Raw genomic sequence first — 11,208 nt, 5'->3', positions numbered from 1 at the left:
TCTTAAAGTGACAAAATGGCTTGGCACTGTCAGTTGCCTTAAAAAAAACCTGGGACAAAAATCAAGTAGTCAAATTTAGGATTTATGGTAGATAGTTTTGGTATATAAATTGAGTATACTAGTTTAGTGTTAAGTCCTGAAAGGGTTGGGGGGGGGGAGCATCTATTCTAACAATAGCACATGTGGAATTATTCTAGGTTTATATACAGAAATCGTTTATTGATTAACTTCAATTTTTTAAAAATGAAAGGGCCATTGTTGTCAAGAGTAAATTGGTACATTTGAGTGCCAAGAAGCCAGCAAGACACTGCTGCAAATGTGGAGTGAAAGAATAATGAGTCCGAAGGGTCCCTTGAGATGTCATCAGCTCCTCTTCTTCTCAGAGTAGTCCCTGAAAGGTAAATGGTGCAGTTCCTTCTTGAGAGACCTCCATTGTCTCCCAGAACACCAGGCAAATGGATTTATGATACATAGCACCCCACATTGAACAATGGGATAGACGGGGATAGACTTCTTACACTGAATTCCCAGAGGTACATGGCTATGGGTTTTAATCAAATGTATACTACATGACAAGAGTTCTGCTGAAGAAAAATAAAAATAGAACTAGAAAAATGCAGGGGAAAAATGTTGTAGTTTCTGAATATTTAAACCTCTAGGGTGGGGCGGGTGGGATGTGTGTGTAAAACAAACCAAAAAAAAAAAAAAATCTCAAAATCTTCAGCTTTCACATTTGTAAATATTTTAGACATAATAAATTTTTGGTCAAACTATAATTATATACACATGCATATATTCCTAAGCTAACAAGCTAACTTTAGATAGAAAAAAGGGCATTACATATATAAATACTGCATATGTTTCCTGTGTGTGTGTGTGTGTGTGTGTGTGTGTGTGTGTGTGTGTGTGTGTGTTTTGGGGAGGTTCTTTTTCTTCCCATAGCTTTACTAAGTTTAAAAAATAAACATATTTACTCTAGAGAGGTTTAAGAATTATTTTGATGAGGTGGGTTGCTACAAAACTTAACTATATAAGTAATAAATGTGTCAAAAAGGTTTCAAAAATATTTAATAGAATCACAACTTATTGCTGTGATATAATTTGATTTTGTATTGTCATGTATAACCTTCAGAAGTTATTTTCTGTTCATATACTAATGAATCAAATTACGTTGGATGAAAAATTATCAGAAGATTTTTTGGTATTAATAAAATATACATATAATAAAAATATTCAACATGTTTTAAGATGGCATTTTAAATAGTAACAGTACGGCAGCAATATAACATGATGTTCTGAAAAACTAACATGACAAAATAGGATTAATTTTGATTTGTGGATTTCCATTTAATATAAACCTTGTTTCTTTTTTGTTTTTAATGAAATTATATCTACTAAAGTAAATGTGGCAAAATGAGAGAAGTAAATCAAAGAGAATTGACCAAAACTGGCATGGTTATTCCTCCTCTAAGCCAAACACGTCCTTCAAAAGGGTCAAGTAGTCAATGTATTTCGCAGGAATAGGTGATGGCATGCCAAGCCAGACATCTTCACATCTCTAGAAAAAAAAAACAAAAATGGATATGATTAGAACCACATTTCAAAGTACAGTTTTGAAAATTCAACACCGAAGTTTATTTTCAAAGGGAAAATTTCTACCATCTACTTCAGGTTCATAAAGACTTTGTGATAGACTGGATACTTGTTCTTGATTCTTCATTCCCTCCCTGTATAAGAATTACGTGCCCACATTCTTTGTCATATGACTCTGCAGAACCTCCCGTGGAGTAAGAAGAGTATATTTTCCTGTTCCTTTGATATGTGGTTGGCCACATGACTGGCTTTGACCTATATACTGTTAGCAGACATATCATGAACAGAGGCTCTAGTGTGCTGGCATCATTTGGCTTGGCCTTCTGTGCCTCTGCCATCACCATGAAAAGAACATGGCCCAGGATGCTGTTGTTTTTAGAATGACCAAGGGGGATCAGACCAGGCTGGACTTGCAGACTAAGAGCCAAGCTTAGCTGAATCCAGCCATGCTTCACTGACCTGCATGCCCATAGACAAGAAAAAGAAATGTGCCTTCTTGTGAACCACTGAAATTTCAGGAGTTGTCATGCAGCATTAATACAGTGATAGATCCTCCTATACTTTCTTAGGAACCCCATTTTTATTTTTATTTTATTTGTTTTAAGGCAGGGTCTCACTTTGTTGCCCAGGCTGGAGTACAGTGGCGCAATCTCTGCTCACTACAACCTCTGACTCCCAGGTTCGAGTGATTCTCATGCCTCAGCCTCCCGAGTAGCTGGGATTACAGGCACATGCCACCACGCCCAACTAATTTTTGTATTTTTAGGAGAGACGGGTTTCGCCATATAGGCCGGACTGGTCTGGTCTCAAACTCCTGGCTTCAAGTTATCCATCCACCTCAGCCTCCCAAAGTGCTGGAATTACAGGCGTGAACTGCCGCCTAAAGAACCCAATTTTTAAAATACAAACTGGTAGCTATACTGGCTGCTTGGTTACTGTTTCTTCCGTAAACAATGAAAAGAACACTGGATCACTCACAGTGTGATCTTGCAGATAAGCCACTTTGTGTGTGTGTGTGTGTGTGTGTGTATACATATACACACACAGATGCACATTTTATATAATATGTAAATATGTGTGTATATACACACACACACAAACTTTTTGAATATGCTGCAGTGGTTAATTAATATCAACAGGAGGCAAAGTCCATATATATGCCTGCTTATATTTCTACTGTCAAGGTTAAAATATGACTGTCAAGGTTAATTGTTGTATATAAGAGGTTCTATATCTTTACTAGTGTTACATTAGTATCGAGAATCGCAAGGTGTCACAGAAACATAGGCAAAGGCTCAATAATTTGATGTAATGGAATTTTGGAAGCAAGCTGAGTAAGTGGTGTTTCAGTTGCACCTTATGGGATGAAAAACAGTTCAGCAGAGGGTTTAGGGTCGTGAAGGGTGTTCCAGGCATAGGGACCAGTGTAAGCAAAGGCCTGGAGACCTAAAATCTATTTTCAAGAAAGGGTGAGTAGCCCAGTGTGGTATGTGGCACATGGTGCAAAGTGGCAAGAGAGATGGTTAGAAGGAGAAGCTGGGGCCAAACTTCTGGCCTTCTGTGCTAGTTTCTACTTGAGGCTGTGGTTACGGGAAGTCACTGTAGGTCTTGGCCAGTGAAATGACAGAAATCTGATTAGAAACTGATTAGCTAACTTGCTGGATGTACAGAGAATGAAATGAAGTAAGAAAATCAATCTGGAGGTGAGTGCAATAATACCGCTGAAAGATGACTGTGCCATAACCAGGGCAGCTGAAGTGGGCATGGAGGACAGGAGCTACCTCTGAGAGATACTGCTGCAGGAGAACATGAAATAGCTAGAAGGGGATCAATTGAAATGGTGAAAAAAGAAAGGTGTAGAGCTATGGGTTGAGTTGTGTCCCCGCCCCCCCGCAAAAGACGTATGTGAAGTCCTAATCCCTAGTACCTCAGAATGTGACCTTGTTTGGAAATAGGGTTTTTGTGGGTGTGATTAGGTAAATTAAGATGAGGAAAATGAGATCATACTGGAGTAGGGTGGGCCCCTAATTCAATATGACTGGCCTCCCTATAAGAAGACAGCCAGGTAAAGACAGAGGCACACAGGGGGAACACCAGGTGACCACAGAGGCAGAGATTACAGTTTTGCAGCTGCAAACCAAGGAACACCAAAGACTGCCAGCAAACCATCAGAGTCTAGGAAGAGGCAGGGAAGGATTCCCACACAGGTTTCAGAGAAAGTGTGGCCCTGCTGACACCTAGATTTTGGACTGCTAGCCTCCAGAACTGTGGAAGAATAAATTTCTATTGTTTTAAGCAACTCAGTCTGTGGTACTTCGTGAGGGCAGCACTAGGAAACTAATACAGGTAAGGATAGTTCTAAGAACTCTAAATTTAATAATAGTTGACAGTATCTGTTATTAGTTTCCTGGGGCTGTCATTAAAAGTACCACAAAGGAAGTGGCTTAAAGCAACAGAAACTTATTCTTTCACAGTTCAGAAGGCCAGAAGTCCAAAACCAAGGTGTTGGCAGCATTGGATCTTTCTGGAGGCTTTCAGGGAGAATTTATTCCATGCCTCCCTCCTGGCTTCTGGTGGTGGCTGGCAGTCACGCCTTGGCTTGTAGGCATATCACTCCAGCGTCTGCCTCCAACTTCACGTGGTGTTCTCCGTGTATACCAATATGTCTTCATGTGGCTTTCTTATAAAGTCACCAATCACTGCATTTAGGGTCCACTCTAATCCAGCATAACTTCATTTTAATTAATTTTATCTGCAAAGACTATATCCAAATAAGGTCACATTCTGAGGCTTGGGGTAGACATGACTTTTGGAGGGGACAATATTCAACCCAGTGTAATATCATAAGGAAAGCAGGAAGAGTTTTAAAACATTTTTTAGTAGGAAAACAAGGCTCAGAGGGAAATTCTAAGTTCAGTTGTGGGCACTTTTTCTTTCTTTCTTTTTTATTTATTTATTTATTAATTATTACTATTATACTTTAAGTTCTAGGGTACATGTGCATAATGTGCAGGTTTGTTACATATGTATACTTGTGTCATGTTGCTGTGCTGCACCCATCAACTCGTCAGCACCCATCAACTCGTCATTTACATCAGGTATAACTCCCAATGCAATCCCTCCCCCCTCCCCATGATAGGCCCCGGTGTGTGATGTTCCCCTTCCCGAGTCCAAGTGATCTCATTGTTCAGTTCCCACCTATGAGTGAGAACATGCGGTGTTTGGTTTTCTGTTCTTGTGATAGTTTGCTAAGAATGTGGGCACTTTTTCTTTCAGGTGTCCATGGGACATCAAGGTGAAGATTCTGGTAAACATCTGTAAATATGGTTATATATAGCACAGAGCTAGAATCCAGAACTGTGCAAAGATATAGAAGTCACTGGAATATGAGTGACATGTAAAACTATGACAATTGACAACACTGTCATAGAATCAGACAATAACAAAGTACCAGCATCTCTGATTCAGGTGTAAAACCTTAATTTAAGAGATGATTTATGATGATGATAAACTAGTTGCAGATTTGTGCAGGGTTATAGATAGGAATCTTGTAATTACCTAGTAGTAATAGGAATAACAATACATTTATTGGATATTTACTACATGGCTGATACTCTTTTAAGTGTTTTACATGTATTAAGTTATTTAATCATCACAGAAACCCCTTAAGAGATAAGTATTATGAGGATAATCTATTTACAGAAAAAGAAACTGAGACACAGAAGGATTAAATAGATTGTCTCAAGTCAAACCTCCAGTCAGTGGAGAAGCCTGGATTATAATAACCTGGGCAGTGGAGCTACAGAACTATGCTCATCTGCGGGGCAACCCTCCAGAGCTGAGAAGGATCTATTCAGAAGCAGCTGGCTTTCATCCTACACAGCTACATTTGGTCCTCACACTTCCAACAAGAAAAGTTAAGTACAAAACAAGGCAGTTCTTGAAGTGACACTACTCTTCTCTCTCAAGGATGCTGCCTCTCAGAAGTTGAGCCCAAACCACCAACTGGCAGTATGAAGAGCGAAATGACCATTCAGATGGCTGATGGCTAAACCCACTCCTAAGGGGTGTTTTGTGCCAACTCATACCACATGGAACTTGGTAAAATGCCCTTTCTTACACCAAAAAGTAGTAAACCATTACATACACACACACACACACACACACACACACACACACACACACACACACACAAAACAATACATTTTAATCAATGAAGGCTAAGATCAATAGTCATTCAACTCCACTATTTAACATGCCCTCAAAAATTTCATTACAAAACTTACAGCAATATTTGCTCTTAAGTGATGCTTGTAAATTTAATCTCATTATAGAGAAATAGTAAAAATATATGCCTTCAGAAATCACCATCCTCTAATAGGTCTTTTAAATAAAAGTTTTCAACACAGAAATAATGCATTATGTAACTCATATAAATATGATGAAATTATTCAGGGACTGGATCCTCTTATGAAACAGGTCAGGACTAGAAGATTCTGCCTCATAGCTTATGAGTTAGCAAAAGTGGTTTTGTTTTTGTATTTTTGGAGCAAGGAATTGTGATTTCAATGCTGACAATAAAGAGAAAATAATAGAACTCACAATGCAATCATGAGAACTCAAGAATTTGGAGATGAGATCAAATTTGTTAGCAACTTGGGCACAATGAAACTCAAGTAAATATCCATGAGATTTGGTATTAAGGATAATTTAAGATGAAAAGATAACAGTAGTCCATTTCTTTAAATCCTGACCACTTTAAACCCCATGACTCGCACAAAGCTCTCCTGACTACTCCGGCCCCATTGTGCTCTTTCTTTCGAATCAATGCCACTTCCCTTGATTATTTTTCCTTTTGTCACTCTTCCTTAGATTCCAGGTGGGAGTGACTTTCTGTCCAAATACTTCATAAATGCCACAAGCACATTAGCAGTGCTGTGGGTCCATCTATTGCCAACCCCCATTTCAGGGAGATTTTCACACCTACTGGCTTAAAATGGACTAATGGAATCAAATTTGGGACCAAAGGAAGGTTAGGAAACAGGAGAGGTTTCCAAGGCTCAGGGGATGGGGTGAGGGGCATCAGTAAAGTAGAGGGAAAGGCACTTTCTTCATAATTTTGTCTATAATTGGATCTACTTAAGGAATCTCATGGCTAGCCCCTTGGTAAAATGAAGACATTTTTGGCAACATAAGAAATCCACATACTACCACTGCCTAATTGTACTTTCTAATAAATCTGCAAATGTTCCAAATATTGTAGAATCTTTATGAAAATCTGGGCAGTGAGTTAAAATACTGTCTTCATTGACTTTTTATTAACCCTACACTATGCAATGCAAAGAAAACTCATACATATGGCTTTCCCAGCAGTGCATATCAGTTTTAAGTGGGAATAGCTGTGTGGTACTTTTACAACAGGAGGAGTCATCCACAGAAGTTGATCCTGCCCATTCTGGGTGAGAACAAGCTTACTTGCATCTCTGTAAAGCAGATTCCCCTGGCAGTGCAGGTTTGGAATTTGGGATTTTAACTGTCTACGTGTAGCAGACTCTGCCAGCACCCCTTCCTATCTCCTCATCCTTTCCACTCTGGAGCACACCAACCTGACTTCCAACGGCCAGCAACTGCGTTCCTTTGCCCTAGGGCTTCTCTTTGGCCTCTGAGGCTTGCTTTGGCTGCCCCTGTGGCAAGCCACAAGTGCCAGGGAATTATTTCCTTTGCTCCACTTCAAGAGCAGCCCTCAAACAATGACTGATGGGAGTTGATGGATGAATACCGCGGCTCCCTTGCACTTTGGGTGAGATGACTCTGAAGTATCAATGTTTCCCAGTTGCATTAAGCTCTAATCATTAGGTCAGGTGTGGGGGCTCACACCTGCAACTCCACCATTTGGGTGGCTGAGGTGGGAGATCACTTAAAGCCAGGACTTCTGAACAAGCCTGTTCAACACAGTGAGACCCTGTCTCTACAAAAGAAAAAAAAAAAAAAAGCAGGGTGTGGTGGTGTGGGCCTGTAGTTCCAGCTGCTTGGGAGGCTGAGGTAGGAGGACTGCTTGAGCCCAGGAGTTTAAGGCTGCAGTGAGCCATGATCGCGCCACTACACTCCACCCTGGGTGACAGAGTGAGGCCCTGTCCCAAAACAAAACAAAACCTTCAATCGTCTACATCATCTACATTTGTAACTGGTTTGTTAATATGCCTTTAGTAGCTCCTTCCCTTCCCTTTCTCACTCTCCCACTCCCTTACTAGTGTTTTCACTTCTCCCCCCAAAATGATTTACACTTAAATTTTTGTCTCCAAGTCTGCTTCTAGAGGAAGTCAGATGTAGATTCTATGCAATTTTGCATTTATCAAAATTAAGAATATGTCTAAGAAAGCCACAGCACAGCTTGAAACAAAGCAACTTCCTGGCAAACCGGATGAATCCAGAGTCTCCAAGTGACTTCCAGATAACTCAAAAGACAGCACTCAAATCTCAGAACAAAATCTGTTGTAATCTGGAGCATAAACAATACATGCCACGTAGTGTTTTCTGGAAGAAGGAAGAACTATGAAATGCAGAGTGAAATTCAATGATACAAAAATCAGGATTCTAAAATGTCTGGGAATCATTGTCTCCAAGAAGGCCCTATGACATCTTCCAAGCTGGCTGTCACTCGAGGCACTTAAGATGTCAAACCAGTTGGCAATAAATTACTCGTTCATCAGTGGTGAAAAAATGTAGCTGCCGATCTGTAAAATCGCACACCCTTGAAATGGGAAGCAAAGATGGCACTGGATGAAAACCCAGTAAACAGCAGCTGCCCAGTGAGAATAGCAAAGCTGTGTGTGAGCTAATGGGCCCTAGATTTATTTGCTTTGACATTTTTAAAAGGAAATTTAATTGGATTATGTCTCCTTCTTGTTTAAAATTTTCTACTGTAATACTGGCCACCAGATGCATGAGGGGAAAGATCGGGAGCCAATTAAATTCCATGCTTCACTGAAACAAGGTTATTTTTATTCCTCCCAAATGCAAGGCAGATAGAGTCATGTTAGTGATTTCACCATGTTACTCCCCTCTACTCACTAGGAAAAGGATGTTTCTATGAGAAAGATCTATAAATGTATGGAAAAGGCCAGTGGTGTATACAGTATTAAAATTGTGATTTTCTTAGATTTTCTCCCTTCAAATAAAGTTAACATGGCTTTAGAAATAATCTAATTAGTTTGACAAAATCATAAAAGCAATTAAATTTTAAGCAAATCAAATTGAAATAAATTTGGGGAAAGGATTTTGCGAATATTTCTTGAGATAATCAAGAGCATTCTGATAACATAAGGAAAAGCTCATATATAAAGCCAGAAGATTAGCTTATACTTCTATACATTTCTGTCTCTACAGCAATGCCAATATTTCATGATTGTTTCCCCTTTCTCTAGACAAAGCTTCAACAGAGTTGTCATCTGTATGTGACTTGTAGCTAAAAGACAGGTGTAGTTTCTAAACAGAAAACCTTTCCTTGGAAGTGCAATGCAGGGCAAGTAAAGTTTTCAGGGAGATGTGGATTTTTGAGCTTCAATGACAGGCTTATGTGTACAATTCAAGTGGACATCACCTGATGCTGGAGATGAAAGTGGATTTCAGGAGTATCCTTTCCTACTAGGTTATTGCTCTGTGTTAGGTCAACAGTATGTGTTTGCCAGTTATTTTTTAAGTCTAAGAGGAATGGTTAACAACCTTTTATTTTGACTGTTATATTCGACCACAAATATTAGAAATAACTTTACTTATTTAAAAAATTGGCACCAGTCCCTGACTATATAATCCTCACCTTTAGGGATATCTCTGAACCTCAGCTTCCTATCTATAAATTGGGGATAATACTTATTCTTGCAAGATTGTTGGGACAACAAAATGTCACAGGTTATTCCATGCTCTAAATACGAAAAGGAGAATCTCAACAAGGTGGGTGTCCAAAGACGTTTCCCAAGGCGTACCCAACTGCCCCCTACTTCCTGATGCCAAGGCCCTATATCATCCTATTGTGAAAGAGAGCGCTTTCGAGCTGACTGCTAATGTTTCTTTTCACAGTGACGATGTTCATAAAATGAAGCCATATCCAATTTTTCTCAGAAATGTCAAAAGATAAGATGCCAGTCACACAGTGTAAGTTATAAAGTTTATATGAGAACCGATTTAGTGTTATTTTTTAAAACGTGACTTCTGAGATTAACCAGACAGGCTCTAAACAGTGGGACCTATTCTGCCAGTTTTACAGCTACCATCTGTGAGCAAACACAATAGAATGGAAATGGGGTCTCCAGGCCATGACAGCGCCAGGGCAACATGCTGAGACCATAGATAGTCACATAATGGAGTGAGAGTTAAATTACAGGCCCATGGCTCACCATGGGCTGCTGAGGGGCCAGGCAGAGGGATAAGCAAGGGAGTCCAATGAGAATCCAGGCTACAAGCCATTGGCTACAGGCCATAGCCAACAGTCATGATGGATGACAGCTTACATCCAACCATGTAGGAAAAACCTGTCACCAAAGGGCAGTAGGACTAATCAAAGCTAGACTAGCTATACTATAGTACTCTTTAACTTCTCCTTGTTTGTGGTTGACCCCAATTCTTACTAGCTGAGGCCACCTGACAAGCACATGTAGGGGAGCCACCTCTGAGTCCAGGAAACTGGTCCTCAAATCCAGCAGACCAAGCCCCAGAAGTAGTTAGTGTAGACCTAGCTTTTATCCTGGCTGTGGGGCTTGTTCTGAGCTCAAGGCTTTATTCTGATAACAAACAGATTGTGCTGGGTCAGTCTCCATTTGCCCCTCAAGATCCATTCTTTGCCCTTTTCACTCTGCTTTCTGCCCTGGGAGACCGACTCTGTGGATTGCATCACTCCTCAAGCTTCCTTGTTCTCTGGCTTCTAGGTGGGTTCAGCCAATGTGAAGCAGCATCAGGAGATCAGAAAACAGGATAAGCAAGAGGTCAGAGTATGGATTTTACTTCCCTTCACCCTGTTCCCTCCATGCCAGGCCATGGTTTGGGAGTGGCTATAGTGGCTACACTACTCTACCTGCTGCTATCGTCCAGCTCCTCTGCTGGGCTCCAATAATACCAGTCCCCCAGTCCCTCCCTGCTTCTCCTGTTCTTGCCAGTCCCTGAGTGCTCCACCCTCCCCCGCGTCCCCGCCCGCTTGGTTCCCTTAACCCTACCCACCCCATCAACAGTCCCTTTATCAAATCCATCTCCAGGATCCCTTTGAGTATGCTGCGTCTTTCCTGCTGTAACCTCACGGGTTTAGGGACTTAGCCAGCTCTGTCCCCTTGGCAGGGTGAAAGCTTAGTCTGAGCCTGCTGAGTGGCTTCCTCTGATTGCCGAATGGTGCTAACTTCAAGATTCCCCATCACTACGCTCACTGTTTTGGAGGGATGCCCTGCTAGAACTCCCTTCCAATCTCAAGTCTTGTGGACCAGACCACACCCCTACTCAGCCTGTGGTTGGCTGAATCCTGTGGTCTTGTTCCTGGTTTCTGGCCTCTCCCTTCTCACCCCATGATGGTTAGTCACACTAGACTGGGAAGGTGTCCCAAATTTCCACCCATAACATCCATCCTATCCATTC

At 40.8% G+C, this 11,208-nt stretch overlaps 1 protein-coding gene across 1 annotated transcript in view; it reads right to left on the bottom strand.

Annotated features, from left to right (window-relative positions):
* Positions 1 to 534: 534 nt before the first annotated feature.
* Positions 535 to 11,208, bottom strand: part of EFHC2 (EF-hand domain (C-terminal) containing 2) — a 200,692-nt gene continuing 190,018 nt past the window's right edge. The window contains exon 15 of the mRNA XM_012001600.1: positions 535 to 1,558. Coding sequence (XP_011856990.1) covers positions 1,457 to 1,558 — 102 coding nt within the window. The 3' untranslated portion in view covers positions 535 to 1,456. The remainder of the gene's footprint in view (positions 1,559 to 11,208) is intronic.

Source organism: Mandrillus leucophaeus, unplaced genomic scaffold (assembly GCF_000951045.1).
Source record: "Mandrillus leucophaeus isolate KB7577 unplaced genomic scaffold, Mleu.le_1.0 Scaffold666, whole genome shotgun sequence".
In the NCBI taxonomy this organism is placed as follows: Eukaryota; Metazoa; Chordata; class Mammalia; order Primates; family Cercopithecidae; genus Mandrillus; species Mandrillus leucophaeus.
The sequence above is the reverse complement of the archived record's forward strand: the minus strand, read 5'-3'. Positions and strand labels throughout refer to the sequence as shown.